The sequence below is a fragment of the Chlorocebus sabaeus genome, chromosome X, assembly GCF_047675955.1.
Source record: "Chlorocebus sabaeus isolate Y175 chromosome X, mChlSab1.0.hap1, whole genome shotgun sequence".
Lineage (NCBI taxonomy): Eukaryota > Metazoa > Chordata > Mammalia > Primates > Cercopithecidae > Chlorocebus > Chlorocebus sabaeus.
In genome coordinates, this window is record NC_132933.1 from 102,532,154 (window position 1) to 102,550,504 (window position 18,351).

Here is an 18,351-nt window from a genome sequence, read left to right on the forward strand (position 1 = left end):
GATTCAACAAATTAATATGCTCAAAAACACTTAAAGGAACGTTATAAACAACTGAATGTCAATAAATTAGATAATTGAGATGAAATGGACAAATACCTAGGAAGACACAAACTACCAAAACTGACTCAAGAAGAAAACAGAAAATCTGAATAGACCTATAACAAGATATCAAATCAATAATCAAAAACTACTCACAAAGTAAAGTCCAGGCCCAAATGGCTTCAATTCTATCCAAGCATTTAAACAATAATTAATACCAGTTCTTCATTAACTATTCCAAGAAATACAAAAAGTGGGAAGTTTCTAACTCATTCTATGAGGTCGGTATTACTCTGATACCAAAAACAGACAGACACCACTAGAAAACTACAGACTGATACCTCTTATGAATATAGATACAAAAATCCTCAGCCAAATACTGCAAACCAAATCCAGCAACATATAAAAGGATTATACACCACAACCAAGTGGGATTTATCCCAGGAATGCAAGATTAATTTAACACCCAAAACTCAATTTGTGAACTACATCATATTAATGGAATAGAAAACAAAAACCACATGATCATCTCAAAAGATCCAGGAAAATCATTTGACAAAATCTAACCCTCTTTCATGATAAAAAGCACTTAACAAACAAGGAATAGAAGGGAGGTTCCTCAACCTGATAAAGGGCATCTACAAAAAACCCAAAGCTAACATCGTACTTGATGGTGAAAGATTGATACTTTCCCCCTCAGATCAGGGAGAAAACAAGAATGTCCAACTCTTGATACTTCTATTCAACATTGTACTAGAGGTTGTAGCCAGGGAAAGTAGGCAAGAAAACTAAATAAAAGGCATCCAGTTTAGAAAAGTAAAACTATCTGTATTCACAGATGACATGATCTTATATAGACAAAATCCTAAGGAATACACACAGAAACTATTAGAATGAACATCTTCATCAAGATTCCAGGACACAAAATCAAGATAAAAACCAAATGTGTTTCTATATACTTGCAATGAATAATCTGAAAATGAAATTAAGTAAACAATTCCATTTACAATAGTGTCAAGAAGAAGAAAATGCTTAGAAATAAATTTAACAAAATAAACATAAAACTTACACTCTGGAAACTGTAAAAACCACTGAAAAAACTAAATATCTAAATAGATAGATATCCATATTCATGAATTAGAAAACTTAATATTGCTAAGATGTCAGGCTGGGCACAGTAGCTCATGCCTGTAATCCCAGCACTTTGGGAAGCTGAGGTGGGCAGATCACTTCAGGTCAGGAGTTTGAGACCATCCTGCCCAACATAGTGAAACCCTGTCTCTACAAAAATACAAAAAAAAAAAAAAAAAAAAAAAAGCCAGGTGTGGGGGCCGCACACCTGTAATCCCAGCTACTCGGGCAGGCTGAGGCATGAGAATCGCTTGAACCTGGGAGGTGGAGGTTACAGTGAGCCAAGATTGCACCACTGCACTCCAGCCTGGGCGGCAGAGCAAGACTCTGTCTCATGAATAAATAAATAAATAAATAAGAAAAAAAACATATCAATACTTCCCAAGTTGATCCACAGATCCAACGCAATTTGTACAAGAATCCCAGCTAGCTTGTTTGTAGAAATTGACAAGCTGATTCTAAAATTTATATAGAATTGCAATGAGCCCAAAATAGTCAAAACAATCTTGAAAAACAAGAACAAAGTTTGGAGGAGTCACACTTCCCAATTTCTTTCTTTCTTTCTTTCTTTCTTTTTTTTTTTTTTTTTTTTTGAGACAGAGTCTCGCTCTATCACCCAGGCTGGAGTGCAGTGGCGCAGTCTCGGCTCACTGCAAGCTCCGACTCCCGGGTTCACGCCATTCTCCTGCCTCAGCCTCCCGAGTAGCCGGGACTACAGGCGCCCGCTACCACGCCTGGCTAATTTTTTTGTATTTTTTAGTAGAGACGGGGTTTCACCGTGTTAGCCAGGATGGTCTCAATCTCCTGACCTCGTGATCCGCCCGCCTTGGCCTCCCAAAATACACTTCCCAATTTCAAAACACAACATGAAGCTGCAATAATCAAGACAATATGGTACTGGCATAATGATAGTTAATGAGAGGCATATAGATTGATGGAATAAAATTAAGAGTCCATATATAAACACATTTATGGTCAATTGATTTCCCACAAGGGTGCCAAGACAATTAAGAAAGGTTAGTTTTCTCAACAAATAGTGCTGGAAAAACTGGATATCCACACTCAAAACAATGAAGTTAAGGCTCCTAATACATACCGCCAACAAAAATTAACTGAAAATAGATCAAAACCCTAAGTTAAGAGCTAAAACTTTAAAACTCTTAGAAGTAAACAGGTATAAATTTTCTTAACCTGGGATTTGGCAGTGGTTTCTTAGGTATGACATTAAAATCATAAACAAAAGAAAAAATAAATTAGACTTCTTCAGAATTAAAAATTTGTGTACTTCAAAGGACATCATCAACAAAGTGAAAAAGATAACGCAAAAAATGGATGAAAATATTTGCAACTCATATCTGATCAGGGACTTGTATCTAAAATATATAAAGAACCCTTACAGCTCAACAATACAAAGACCAATAACTATTTACAATTATTATATGTCAATTAAAAATAAAATTTTAAAAATTAAGAAATAAAAGCATAAAAACTGGGCAAAGGATCCAAACAGACATTCCTCCAAAGAAGTATCAAATAGCCAATAAGCACATAAAAGATGCTCAACATCATTAGTCAGAGAAATGCAAACCTAAAAACCACAATGAGATGCCACTTCACACCCACCACGATGGCCATATACATATTAAAAAAAAAAAAAAACACTGTCAGCTGTGCATGGTAGCTCACTCCTGTAATCCCAGCACTCTGGGAGGCCGAGGCAGGCGGAATATCTGAGGTCAGGAGTTTGAGACCAGCCTGGCCAACATGGTGAAACCCCATCTCTACTAAAAATACAAAAATTAGCCAGGTGTGGTGGTGGGCGCCTGTAATCCCAGCTACTTGGGAGGCTGAGGTACGAGAATTGCTTGAACCCAGGAGGCAGAGTTTGCAGTGAGCCGAGATCACGCCATTGCACTCCAGCCTGGGTGACACGAGTGAGACTCTGTCTCAAGGAAAAACAAAAACAAAAACAAAACACTGCCACCATTGCACAGTGGTTATACCATTTTACACTTCCTCAAGTAAATACACCACTGGAGGAAATGTAAAATGGTGTAGCCACTATGGAATACAGCTTGGCAGTTCCTCAATGCATGGAGCACAGAATTACCATATGACCCAGCAACCACACTCCTAAGTATATACATAAAAGAACTGAACACAAGTGTTCAAACAAAAAGGTATACACAAATGTTCATAGCAGCACTATTCACAATAACCAAAAGGTAGAACAAATACAAATATCTATCAACTGATGGATGGGTAAACCAAATGTGTTGTATATATGCAATGAAATATTACTTGGCAATAAAAAGAAATGAAGTACTAATAACCTGCTATGACATGGATAACCTCAAAAACATGCTAAGTGAAGCTAGACACAAAAGAACACACATTGTCTAATTCCATTTATATGAAACATCCAGAATAGGGAAATCTATATAGAGACAGAAAGTAGATTAGCGGTTGCCCAAAGCTGGGCAGGTTGGGGGTATTGAGAGATGATAACCAAAGGTACAGGGTTTCTTTGGAGTTAATGAAAATGTCCAAAAATTGATTGTGATGGCTGTATAACTGTGACTATACTAAATACCATTTAATTGTATACTTTAAATGGGTGAACTGTATGGTATGCAAATTATATCTCAATAAAGCTGTTACAAAAAAAAAAAAGACTTAATGATTATACTTGTGTGATTACAGTGAGTTCTCAATAAATGGCAGCTATTACTAGTTTTCCTACTATTATTAGGGTCCTTTCCACTGAACCCTGAGTGAAGAGAAGAATGTTTACGGCATTTGTGAGGATTCCCCTGCTAAAGTCAGAATGATAAAAGAAACTTAAAATAATGCAGAGAATTAAGGTCAAAATATGCATGCAAACTCCAGAATTCCATTTTAGCAGGAAACCAAGTAAAGCTAAATGCTAATCTTCTTTCTGCTGGGTAATTAGCAAAATATCCTGTGGACTGTGCATATTATTTTCTAGAGTTACTCAGTCTTTTTAGCTTACCCTTTGGTGTTCCCAGGAGTGATAATCCAAATATATTACAACCAGTATGGCACTGCGCCAACCAATCACAGTGGAAGCAAGCATCAAACAACCAGTACAATAGTACTGGTATGTGTTGGCTAAATAGCAGACCTACATGTTTCCAAGAGACACAGGATGTAGTTCTGTGCTCTATTCCAGGCCTTCTGGCTAGCAAATAACTGAAAAGATGTTGTGTTAACATCACTCCACCTTGACCTCATAAGATTTTCAGAGGGGAAAAAAGGCAGTATAATTGACTTTAGCCCGGTAATAGGCATCTATCTAATCTATTCAGATGTAGATCAGTCAGTCCCTGAAGAATAATTCTCACTGGAATGAGGAGGGGATATAGAAAAGTCTCATTCCACTATCTAAGTCATCTTTCAATAACAGTCTTCCTAGAGGTAAATTATTTTTTCAGTCCTAAATGGGAATGTGCATCTGTACTTGTAGAACCTGTGAACGGTACCTGTAACAGCTGAAAAACACATGTTTTTGCTCTAGGGAGATAGTAATTTATCTCCAGTAACAAGGTACAAACCTCCCCTAAAGCTTCTAATGGAATAAGCAGACTGGCAAGCTACCAGTCAGCTGCTGAGAATCCCTGAAAAGTTAAGTTGTCTCCACACTATAAAGCACAGACTAGCTCAAACAGGTACTGAATTACTAGAAGACAGGAAAAGATGAGCACAAAGTCTTTTGGTAAATTTTCCAATGACAACAGCTCTTTCATTATGCACACACATAATGAAAGAAGAGAGACAGATGAGGCCTATAACTCTTCAGCAACCACAGCTGAGCCCACCTCAGCACCCAGGGTTAATGTGGTAGTCACCATTGTGGCTTGCTAAATATGTTCTCAATGGGGACAAAAGGATGCACATACTCTACTATCTAAAATAATGCCATCTGAGTCCCCTCTCACTCACCGTTTCAGATTCCGCTTATTCTTTTTGGCCAATCCAAGAGCACGTGTGCTGTTTATCTTCTTAGAAACATCTTTTACAAACTCTTTATTGGCTTCTTTCTTGGGCTGGACAGGTTGACATTGAGAAGCCTGCAAAAAAAAAACAACAACAACAAAAAATGGGTGCAGGACGGGGGAAGGAGGAGGCAGGAAAATGAAGAAAATCACAAATTACCTAATAGGTGGCTCTCATAGGAAAGTCCTGATCCACATAAGTTGGTTGGGTGTTCCCAGGAGTGATAATCCAAACATCTCACAACCAGTATGGCACTGGGCCAACCAATCACAGTGGAAGCTAGCATCAAACAACCAGTGCAGCAGTAGTGGTATGTGTTGGCTAACTAGCAGCCCTATGTGTTTCTAAGAGATACAGGATGTAGTTCTGTGCTCTATGCCAGGCCTACTAGCTGGCCCACAACTGAAAAGATGCTGTGTTAACATCATACTCCCCTTTGACCTCATAAGATTTTCAGAGGGGAAAAAAGGCAGTATGATTGACTTTGCTGTCTGGGTGTGCCTCTTCAGGATACACCTCTAACACAATACTACCTGTGATATATCTATCCCATCTCACTAAGTGGCATTTATTTAACGCATGGCTTTGGGGAGTTCCACACAGACTCTAATCCTGACTAACACTTTTAACAGTAGGAAAGATCATGGGACTGTTAATAATATCAGTAAAAATACACTTAAAGTTATGTCTTTAAAATGAAACAAACAGGCTAGTCACAGTGGCTCTTGCCTGTAGTCCCAGCATTTTGAGAGGCCACGGTAGGAGGATCACTTGAGCCTGGTAGTTCAAGACCAACCTGGGCAACATAGGGAGACCCTGTTACCACAAAATAATAATAAAAAAATATAGCTCGGTGTGGGGGCACATGCCTATGGTCCCAGCCACTTGTGGGGAATGAGGTAAGAAGACTGCTTGAGTCTGGGAGGTTGAAACCGCAGTGAGCTTCGATCACGCTATTGTACTCCAGATTGGGCAACAGAGCAAGACCTTGTTTCAAAAAATTTTTTTAAATTAAAAAATTAAATGACACAAACGAACCTAATTATATTTCAAATAAGTACCATAACTATGTTAAATGATTTTTCCTTTCTTTTTAGAAAGCACAAGAAAAGATCAGAAATAACCAATCCAAGTCACTTATAAATAGTATTTGACTGCCACCTTCAAAGTATACATCTTCAATTAGGATAGCTCTGCAGGGGGGTGTAGATATTGCTAATAAATCTGGAACTCTTTTTAGTAGGTTTGTTTATTACAGTGGTTTGGATGAAGCCATTTTGAAACTCTTTTAGCTGTATTACAGTATTAAGTAAATGTGTTGATGTTCTTAGGACCCAGGGTTCTCATTATAGAACATACAAATCAGGATTAGTGAACCCAAGAAAGAATTTTATGTATTGAAATTGAAGTTGCATGAATTCGTGATTTCCTAAATAGGTATATGTGTATACAAATACTAAATGCCCACATCAAAAAGCTAGAAAGATCTCAAATAGATAACCTAACACCACGACTAAAAGAACTAGAGAACCAAGAGCAAACAAACCCCAAAGCTAGCAAAAGACAAGAAGTAATCAAAATTCAAGTGGAAGTGAAGGAAAGAGAGACACAAAAAACCCTTCAAAAAAATCAATGAATCCAGGAGTTGGCTTTTTGAAAAAAATTAATAAAACAGATAGACTGTTAGCTAGACTAATAAGAAAAGAGAGAAGAATAAAATAGACACAGTCAGAAATAAGGGAGATATCACCACTGACCCCACAGAAAAACAAACAACCATCAGAGAATACTATAAACAACTCTATGCACACAAACTAGAAAATCTAGAAGAAATGGATAAATTCCTGGACACATACACCCTAAGACTGAACCAGTTATACATATATATTTGTATATATAGACATATGTATAAGTACACATTTGTGTATATAAAAATACAGATATTTCCTAGCTCTGTCTGCAGACTGGGCAGAAAAAGCAGACACCCTAATAGCACATCTAGCATCAATATCTTGGTATCTAATATCACTCCCTACTAAAGGGAACCAGAACTCTGGAGAAATTATTGACTCCAGGGGTTGGACAAAGGAGGCATAAGATGAATCTGGACCATCTTTTTAAGCTGGAAATAAAATGCTCAAAAAATTATGAGAGCATGTCACAAGGACACGATAGTCAGACTGAAGGCACTCCTAACTGGCCAAAGATGGGGCAATTTGAGCGCCAAAATAAAGTACAATAATGAACAGTAAACCACTGGAAAAATATGAATTCATGAGTCCATACTGATAATAAACAGTGGAGAAGGGAAGGCTCATGCTTGTAGAGTATGTCCTACAGATTCCTTACTGCAAGAGAAAAAGATAAATAATAATGATACAGTACAAAAATCAGGCAACACCTTGACCAGGTGATCAAAATTAACATCAATGAAAGACAGACATCCTGTGCCTCCAGATATGATACTTTGAGAAGGATAGCAAGAACATCACCTACACAGTATCCTAGCCAAGAATGTATCAATCTAGTCACAAGCAAACATTAGACAAAAACAAAATGAGGATTTTTCTATTTTACAAAGTGGGAGTTGGGTGGGAATATCCTCAAAAATGGTAACATCATTTTAAAAAAAAAAAAAAAAGGCTATGGAAATGTTCCAGAATAAGAGGCTAAAAAGACAAGTAAAAGACAAGTAAATACAATACATGATCCTAGCCTTTACTGGATCCTTAACTGGAGGGGAAAACATGCTATAAAGGTTGTTATAAGGTCAGCTGACAAAACTGGAATACAGATGATTGATTACACAAAACTGCTACTTATACAAAACTGCTATATCAATGCAAATTTAGAAAATTGATAAGTGTATTGTGGTTATATAAGACAATTTCCCTATTCTTAGGAAATACACACTGTACTTAGGGGTAAAGGGATCATGATATATACAAGCAAATGAGAGAGCACGTGGGACAAAATGTCAACAATAAGTACTCTAGTAAAGGGTATACTGGTGTTCTTTGTACAATTTTTATTTTTGCAACACTTCATAAATTTGAAGTTATTTCCAAATGAAATGTAGAAAAAAAGTATGTCTTTGTATCATCAGATCATAATAAACAACTACAGTCCAATAGGAAATTCTTTCTTAGGACCTCAAGTCATCTACCTCTGCTTTTCAAAGAGCTTGCCACAGTCGTCATTTCAACTTCACCTAAAGTTTTGCAAACTCCTTATATGTGCAATCAAGATTCAGAATGGGAAAAGAGGTGTGTTCATGGCAAGAAAGAGGTGGAGATCATAACTCCCAAGATGAAACTCTCTACTTACGATACATGCAGGTACAAAGCACTGATATTTTCAAGTTTAAGCTCAAGGGGACCTTTACTTGTACTTCCCCATAATTCTTTCACCATAAAATAGGAAAATAGAAGTGAAGGTTGGGTGTGGTGGCTCACACCTATAATCGCAGCACTTTGGGAGGTCAAGGCAGGAGGATTGCTTGAGCCCAGGAGTTCAAGACCAGCCTGGGCAATATGGAAAAATCCCATCTCTACAGAAAGAATACACAAATTAGCTGGGCATGGTGGTGAGCACCTGTAGTCCCAGCTATTTAGGAGGCTAAGGCTGCAGTGAGCTGTGATCACGCCAGCTTGGGCAAAAGAGCAAGACTTTATCTCAAAAAATAACATAACATAACATAACATAACATAACATAACATATATAAATAAACGAAAGTCCTACCTACACAAAACCATTTAGGCAAACATGGATATAGGCCCTATCTCCCTGTCTACTGGCTTAGCACCAGCTCTTAAATATCACAAGTCCTTCCCATGCTAGAAATGATAAGGGAGAGGAAAATAAAAACTCACAGCAGATTAACTAATTAAAACAGATTAACTCTTTTTGGCAGGCCAGGATCTCACTGTGGCAAATGTTGAGAACACAGGGATGAAGACATGGAGACCTAATAATATTGACTGTTAAGAAGCAAATTATCATATAGGGAACCTCCAAAACTCAGAGCGAAAGGGGCCCTCAACTGTCAAATAGATGAGTTCAGATATCTACAGTAATGCCCAACCTTAGGAATGGCTTAGGTACATTGTAATGATGGAACTGTCTCTGGAAGGCACCAAAGACCATTCAAGGTAACCAAAGTAAATCTTCAGAACTTGAGTGCAAAAGGGAAATGGGCTTTCTGAGCAGCTAGAGAGCTAGAGGCAGAAACTCTGCTAATGATGCCTTGCTCCCCTGCCCCCTAACCCCATGCAAATATGGCCAAACGGATGCTCAATTCAGTTGGAGAATCAGGAGGGTCCTAGATATCTGCATGGATTTCCCATTATTGATACAGTTCATGTATGTCTGTTCTTTCTGAATGGTAAGATAAACTCATGAAAAAGGGACTCAAATGTCACAAGAAAGTTTCTCATATGCTGTGATACTTTACTGCTGTGATCTGAATACTTGTGTCCCTTTGAAATTCATTATGTTGAAACCTAATCTCCAATGTGATGCTATTAAGAGATAGGCCTTTTGAGAGGTGATTAAGTCTTGAGAGCACAGCCCTTGTAAATGGGATTAGTGCCCCTATAAAAGAGGCCCGAGGAAGCCTGTTTGCCTCTTCCACCATGTGAGGGCACAGGCAAAAGATGTCATCCATGAGGAATGGGCCCTCACCAGATAGCAAATCTGCCAGCACCATGATCTTGGACTTTTCAGCCTCCAGAACTGTGAGCAATAACTTTTTGTTGTTTATAAGTTACCCAGTCTAAGGTGTTTTGTGATAATTGCCCATATGGACTAAGACACTTCCCTTGCATATTGTCACTGTACTCCCGTCAGGGACTTGGAGGGACCAAGGGAAGTTACACTAAGATAGGCTGCATCTGCTCCTGATTCATGGCTACCTTATTTCAGCCAAATTTTGCATCCACGGTTAAATAAGTCAGGAGATGAATCTAACCTTACAAGTGTGTATGTGTGGGAAGGGGCTTTTTCTACCAATTGATAGTAGGTCTGAAATTATGCAGAAAGCTATAACTTAAAAAAACTATGTTGTAATCTGTATAAGGAAGAGATTGTATTTGCATAAAGGTGGTAATACAGAATCTAAAGGGCAGGGATCTAAAGGAAAGAACTTTGCCAATGCCTATCCAATTATGCCCAAGGGAGTAAAACACTATTTAGTAGATATAAGTATTCTGGTAGCTACATAAGTACACTATATAATGCAGGGCAAGAATAGTTCACCAGGATTATCTATAGCCTAGATAATACAGACTTCAAAACCAACATTGGCGAAGTCCTCATCTATCAAGAAGAGATTATAGTATCTACCTCATAGGATTACATGAGGATTAAGTGAGCTAATACAGGATAACATGCTTAGCATAGTGCCTGACATATGGTAAGCACCCAGTAGGTATATCAGTTATTATTATTTTTTAAGACAAAGATTGCCTTTGGCTTGATTCTATATTCATTTAACAACATTCTATTAATTCTGATTTTTACTGGCACCTTAGTAACACCAGAAGGGAGGTTACTTGAAAGAATTCTAGCCAAAATTGAATTTCTAGATCCTCATAGTTAAAGACTGGATCATGGAACTGTGGTTCTCAACAGTTCTGTATATCTGGAGGCATTTTTGATTATCACTACGACTGGGCTGCTGGTGGAATTTAATGCCTGAGGACCAGGGATGCTAGTTGAGATCAGTCCTGCTCAACAGAAAAATTGTCCTGTGTGAATTGATAAACACTGCACTGGACTACAATGATTCCACCGAAATACTTACCTCGAGGGCCTGGGCAGTCACCTCTGGACTTCATCTAAATGCAGTTCCATAGTTCTCATAGTTATCTGCAATTTCATATCTGATAATCACTGTCTGCTGCTTCCCGAGAACTCCACCAATTGCTCCAGATGGTATGTGCCAGGAGCAGAGCCCCTGCAGTTTCTGAAACTGGGTCATTGATCCCAAATAAAATTTGCTGTCGACATTCCCGAGAGGGTCTGGTAAAGTGGAAAGGTCCCTCAAGAAAGAGGGTGTCTAAACCTTATGCAAAACCATAGCAAAGGATTGGACTAGCATACTCACATTAGTGAGATCTTCAAAAGCTGATCTCTTTTTGAGTGCTCCCTGAAGTGAAGATGGAGACTCCTGAAGTGAAGATGGAGATATCTTCATTTGGCAATTCTCCCCTGTCTAAAAAAGTAAAAGAGGTAAATGAGTATATCCAATTGTGAAGAGTCTCTTCAGGGACTCTGGGTCCTCTTTAGGGCTCAGGGGAACTCCAGAATCTCAAAGTAACTGGGGATGCATATAATAACCCCCAATAAACTGTAACAAAAGGAAATTCTGGCACTCAGAGCTGTTTATTAAGTCCCTAAAGGTGGTAGACATTGATAATGGATAAGTCTATGAAGAGGCAAGATGACCTTCAGTGTAACTCACAAAATGAGAAAAATGTAGCTCAGTAAAGCTCATTTTTCCTCTTACTTCTCTCATACTTACGGTTATCCTATCCAAGGTGGGCCACTACCACCCCTACCATTCCTAGTCATTCCTTTAATATAGATGCTTTCAGGTAGATCACTTTAATAATTTAACAAATATCTACGTGTCTCTTATATTAAGTAGCTTTTAAAACAGCAGTCTCCAACCTTTTTGGCACCAGGGACCAGTTTCACGGAAGACAAATTTTCCACGGACACTGGGGTGGGCTGGTTTTGGGATGATTCAAGCACACTACATTTATGGTGCATATTTATTATTACATTGTAATATATATAATTATACAACTCGCCATAATGTAGAATCAGTGGGAGCCCTGAGCTTGTTTTCCTGCAACTAGATAGTCCCATCTGGGGGAAATGGGAGACAGTGACAGATCATAAGGCATTAGATTCTCATAAGGAGCACACAACCTTGATCCCTCACATGCGCAGTTCACAATAGGGTTCATGCTTCTATGAGAATCTAATGCCACTGCTGATCTGACAGGAGGTGGAGCTCAGGAAGTAATATGAGTGATGGGGAATGGCTAGAAATACAGATGAAGCTTTGCTCACTCACTGCTCACCTCCTGCTGTATGGTTGAGTTCCTAGCAGGCCACAGACTAGTACTGGTCCATGGCCCAGAGGTTGGGGACACGTTTTAAAAGACATTACCACTAAGGATAATAGCACACACATCTATATACTGCTCCAGGATCGTTCTTTACTAACTGTTGACCTTGGACCAGTCACTTAATCTCTGAGCCTCAATTTTCTTATCAGTAAAACTAGATAACTTGCCTTACAGTCCTTGAAGATTAAATAAGACAACACATGTTTTTTAAAAGTTTGTATGAACTGTAAATGGGCAGAAATAGTATTTAAAATAACGAAGTCTGATATGATTGTAAACCTCAAAGGAAAATTTTATATTAAGAAAAAAAGTTTAGTAATCCAGATTAATCTCTGATTATTAGTATACATAAAGGAGGGGCTGGGGAAGGGAAGGGGGATGAATATTTTGAAGCAGAAGGGGCTTTCTTTCCACATATTCTGTATTTGTGCTTGCCTTAACCCATTCCCAAATGAGTAAGACCATCTCTATAGGGTTAGAGGTTAGGGCAAATCACACTCTAGGAGTCTTCTACCCTCTAAGAGTTACGTGGTAAAAATCTCCTAAGTCTCAGACTGCCCTTATGAAATTCTGAGAACAAACCTTCCCTACTTATATCAGAGAGTTGTTGTAATGTGAAGCAGGACACTGGGATCAGACCATTTGCTCTGTTCTCCAGCTGTACCATTAACAGTTAATACATGGCACAGTGAGTTATCAGAATTGGATTCATGACACAATAAACCACTCCAGCACAGAGAGCAATCTTAAAAGAGCTGAGGCTGGACACGATGGCTCACACCTGTAATCTCAGCACTTTGGGAGGCTGAGGCAGGTGGAACATGAGGTCAAGAGATTGAGGCCATTCTGGCCAACATGGGGAAACTCCCTCTCTACTAAAAATACAAAAATTAGCTGGGCATGGTGGCACATGCCTGTAGTCCCAGCTACTCGGGAGGCTGAGGCAGGAGAATTGCTTGAACCCAGGAGGCAGAGGTTGCAGTGAGCCGAGACCATGTCACTGCCCTCCAGCCTAGTGACAGAGTGAGATTCCAACTCAAAAACAAAAACAAAAACAAAAAAATACGAGCTGAGGGCCAGGCATAGTGGCTCAGGCCTGTAATCCCAATCCCAGCACTTTGGGAGGCCAAGGAGGGTGGATCACGAGGTCAGGAGTTCAAGACCAGCCTGGCCAAGATGGTGAAACCCTGTCTCTACTAAAAATACAAAAATAAGCCAGGCATGGTGGCAGGCACCTATAATCCCAGCTACTCAGGACACTGAGGCAGGGAATTGCTTAAACCCGGGAGGTGGCAGTTGCAGTGAGCTGAGATCGTGCCACTGCACTCCAGCCTGGGCAACTGAGCGAGACTCCATCTCAAAACAAAACAAAAAAAGCAGAGAAAAATTACTTCCATTTTCTAACTGATTAAGCCAAGACATAAGTAAGCTATTAGCCTTTCATCTAGCTGATGATAAATAATCCTACTAGAAATGAGCCAAAAATGTAACATTATTTTCTCGGAAATTAGCTAAGAAATAAACTGTTATCCAACTCCTATTTAATATTACTGGTAGAAATAATTGACCCAAAATAAAATTACAGCTGAAACTGAACTCAATAAAACTTAGATTTGCAAAATGTACTCCAAGAAAGTTGGTTTTGGAAAACTAATTGCCACTAAAGGAAAGTTACAATGGCAGAACACTAATCCGAAAATTTGATGTCGACAAAAATCTGATCAATATATCAAATCTTTCTTGAAAAATTTACATAGGAAAAAATTTGGCACCTCCGTGAAAATCATTTTAGTAAAATAAACAAGATTAGAAAATGTTTATCTGTGCTCAGAGAAAACCAATCAAGGAAATTAAATTCACCTAATGATGTTTTGCTCCAGGAAATACTCTCTTGATGCCAATTCATCAGTGCTAGTATAATTCTGATTAAAATATGTATGATGATGAACACAGAATATCCTAAGGTTAGAACAACATCAAACTATCAATAAAGTCAAAACAGCAGAGTCAAAATATACCCATTCTTTAAATTTAATAGCTATAAAAAGCATAATAATAAATGTGCTGATATAATCTTCATACTCTCCCCAGAATGTACCAGTCTTTCAGCAAGGTGGTTGGAGCTTCTCAGAGAAAGTAAGGACATAGACATGATCATTAATGAGGACTGAGTGTTGTTCAGTTTTGAGGGTTATGGAGGGTGGCCTTCATTCGAGCCCTGCATTTATGGGAAAGAAGAGTCCAAAGTTCTAATTTGCTGGCATTCTCCAACTACAAGGGCTGCCACCCCTCCCCATTTTCTCAGGTTAAACCAGACATATTTCAAAAGACTCACAGGTGAGGATAGGTACTGAGCCAACACAGGAAGAGACTACCAAAGATATTGTCAGGGAACACAGCTTGCTCTAACCTTTTCAGACTGGTCATGATGACTGGGCACAATTTTGCTGGACTGAGATTTCGTAGGCTCAGGTTTGGAGCTCTGGGGTGGTAGTGGCAGTAGCATCTCTTACAGATTCAGTTGTGTCTTGTCCAAGGCAGGGCTGCAATCAGAAAGAGGCTCTTAAACACTATTCACCAGAAACACCATGAATTCTCTGAAAATTCTTGAGAAAACCCAGTCTATCTATAGCATCCCTAGGAGAAAACAGACTTTGATGTTGGGCAGATCTGGATTAAAATCTTGGTTTTATTACAGTTAACCTCAGGCAAGTGACTGACTTAAAATCTCTGGACTTCAGTTACCTCATCTGTAAAATGGAGATAAGTATACCTACCTCTGCAGGGTGTTGTTCAAATTAAATGAGATACTTTATGTAAAAAGCCGAGCACTGTGCCTACCATCCTCTGTGAATGCTGGGATGTTGTCTAGCCCCTAGTTTAGGCCTAGCAGCACTGGGAACAAATTACATAGGAGTTTTGCATTGAAAACAATGAAGAACATGACGGCTCATATAGTATGGAGGCAAGCTGGTAGAGCTAATGTTCTTTAAAAGGCATGGGGTCCTGACAGAGCAATTATGACCCTACAGAGAAAACAATAACTGCACACACATGTATTCGCGATAGGCCAGGCAGCATTCAAAGACTGCATTCAACAGAAGAAACTGTAATCCAGTTCCAGACACCTGGAAGGAACAAAAAATTCAAAAGATGAGATTATAGCAAAATAAACTAACTTACTAAAAAAATCACTTGACATAAGAACTTGATCTTGGATTCCCAGTCTCCAGAACTGTGAGAACTAATGCCACCCAATCCATGGCACTTTATTATAGCAGCACAAACTAAGTGCTATAGAAACATAATGGAAAGTCAGTAATCTTGTTGGGGACAGGGGCTGGAGGAAGGCTTCACAAAGGAAGTAACGTGTGATCAGGACTTAAAATGACAAACAGGTTCCCAAGTTGACTGGGAGGTTTCCAGGCAAAGAAAGCCTGAGACCAGGTAAAGGCATGAACATACAGAGTTCAGGGATGTCCTAGCTGTCTGGAGTAGGGAGCGTAAATAACATGTTGGGGAGGGGTTAGAATGAGGCTGAAAAGCTAGGCTGGGGCCAGGTTGGTAAGAAAAGGAAACAGAAAATTCTGCAGCTTGAGGGGAAAGTTTAAGAAAGGGGAAAGGCTGACTTGGGTTTTGCTTTGGATGGAGAAGGATGAAACATTTTGTAGGTGAGGAAAAGCCAGTATAAGTATATGAATTCACATATATTACCTCAGTTGATTCTCACAAAACCATGAGGCTAAGCAAGGCAGGTACAATTCTATTTTACAGTCTCAGATGAATTAAGTAACTTACTACCAGGACAAACTATTACGGAGCATAGACTGCCCAGCTTTTTCCAGGGCAATTTCTAAAATACCATGAAGTCTCTTTGATCACACTCAAAAACATTCCAAAACAGTGAAAGGCCATAGTGTGAGGAGGTAGAATGAGCACAGGTCTTGGAGTCTGAATAACTGGACTTCTAAGCCAAACAAGTTAGCATTTCTGAGCCTCAGTTTCCTCATTTTCAAAACAGCTATAACACCACTTACTTGCAGAGGACTTGTGTGGCTCAAATGCAAATTTACATGTACGAAACCTGATACATGGCAGGCATTTAATAAATGCTGTCTTACTCCCCTCTTCTATCAAATCCAAACCTATATTCCATCTCATTCCTCAAACCTCAGCCAAGCAGCAATAAAGTTAAATTGGGTGCACCCACCCTTAACTGCACTGTATGAAAATCACTTACTGTACTACTATTATTTACACCTCATAATTTTTTTTTTAATGGACAACCAAAGACTCACACTCTGAAACCTTTACCTTTTAAAAGGAAAAAGAAATATGGAGTCCACAGGCTAGAAAACTCTCAGTTGATAACATACAGGTTAACTAAATCTCAGAGAAAATAAGGTTACTTAAATGATGGTCATATACCCCATTTATTATCCTGAACACTAATCATTTGCATTGAGGGAAAGACGCACTGACTTGGGTAAACTAATTTTCCCAGGGGGAAGGGGAGGAGAAGGGATTGACATCATCAAAAAGATCCTTTCATAAAAGGACACTCTCTGCAGAACACTCTCAACTTCTGCCACCTACAGAACCCTGAGCCTTGGGCAAGAAAATTAGAATCCTTTCCCCTTTTCAGACTTTCCATGTCCCCTATATACACACTGGCAAGTGTTGCAGACTCCACTGGACCTCCCAGGGCTGGTGCTGAAACCAACACAGGGGCAGCAGGGCTAAGCTGATCAAAATAGTCTACAGGAAGTAGTAGCAACTTCATTTTTTATATAAAGACAGGTTACAGACAGCAAGGCTCTGGGGAGAGAACACAGCACTGTGTCAATAAAGCAGCACTGGGCTGGGAAGGATGGCTAAGGTCTAGTTCTGGCCCTGCTCTTAGTTGGCTGGGTGACACTGAGGCAAGTGGCAAGTGGCAAAATGGCAAGTCCCTTTCCCCCTCTGGGCCCTAGTTTTCCCACCCAATAAAACGAAGCAGTGGAACTAGAGCCTCCTTGCCATTCAATGTGGTCAATGGACAAGCAACATTAGCATCACCTGGAAATTTGTTAGCAATTTAAAACCTCAGGGCCCAAACTAGACCTATCAAATAAAAATCTGCAAATTAACAATGTCCCCAGGTGATTTCTATGCACGTTAAGATTTAAGCGCCGCTGTTCTAGGGTCCCTTCTACCTCTGATCTTCTACGATTCTAAGTGGGCCGTAGCAGAGGGTGGTGAGAAAGCCAAAGCTGAAGGGGGTTGCAGGTGGGAACAGAAAAGAGCCAGTGAAGATAAAGGGTTAACAATAGAGTGAGGACACATGTGTCCATTCTCCCTTCATGTCCTTCAACCTGTAGCTCAAAAGACATCCTGCAAGGAGCATTCTATGACTTAAATATGTCTGATCCCTCTACACTTGTAGATGAAATTAATCCTGCACACTTTCACTTGTGAAAAGACGTTTTGTAAAAGTACTCTGATTCAGGCACGTGTACTAATTGCTCCATCTAAAAGCTGGGACCCAGTCTTGTTTGCTTTGCCATCTCACTCCTTAACAAACACTCCCCCTGCCCAACCTTGTACAGGGCTCACTCCACAGGCTGCTGATCGACAGGAGATTGAAAAATTTCCTTACAGGAACACCGCGCATCCCAGCAACAGAATTCAGCAAGGGGCTGGAGTGATGCCCAAGGACCCACTGGAAGGCGACGGAGCCGGACACTGGAGCCAGCAGTACTTGCCCAAAGGCGCCTACCTCACACCGAGATTGAGGACAGACAGCAAAGACCATGGACGCACCCCTAGACCAGGAGAGGCCAGGGAAATGAACTGAGCTCCTTACTATAGCGACTCGAGTTCCTCTCAACCTGGCTCCTGCGCCCCTCCACCAGCCCAGTTGGGATTTTGAAAACTACAGCCGTCATTAAGTGCAGTGGTGATTGGCCAGCAGAGGACCAATCAGCGTGCACAGCTGCAACACGCGAAAGCCTAACAGGAAGGGGTGGAGCTGGGTAGTTTAAA

The 18,351-nt window shown here is 39.7% G+C and overlaps 1 protein-coding gene across 2 annotated transcripts in view; it reads right to left on the bottom strand.

Moving 5' to 3' along the window:
* Window positions 1–18,351, bottom strand: part of CCNB3 (cyclin B3) — an 89,062-nt gene that overhangs the window by 51,557 nt on the left and 19,154 nt on the right. For both annotated transcript variants that reach the window (XM_007991726.3, XM_007991729.3), the window contains exons 2-5: window positions 15,382–15,455; window positions 14,738–14,870; window positions 11,295–11,402; window positions 5,134–5,261 (exon numbers count right to left, since the gene is read on the bottom strand). In XM_007991726.3, coding sequence (XP_007989917.1) covers window positions 5,134–5,261; window positions 11,295–11,402; window positions 14,738–14,833 — 332 coding nt within the window. In that variant the 5' untranslated portion in view covers window positions 14,834–14,870; window positions 15,382–15,455. The remainder of the gene's footprint in view (window positions 1–5,133; window positions 5,262–11,294; window positions 11,403–14,737; window positions 14,871–15,381; window positions 15,456–18,351) is intronic.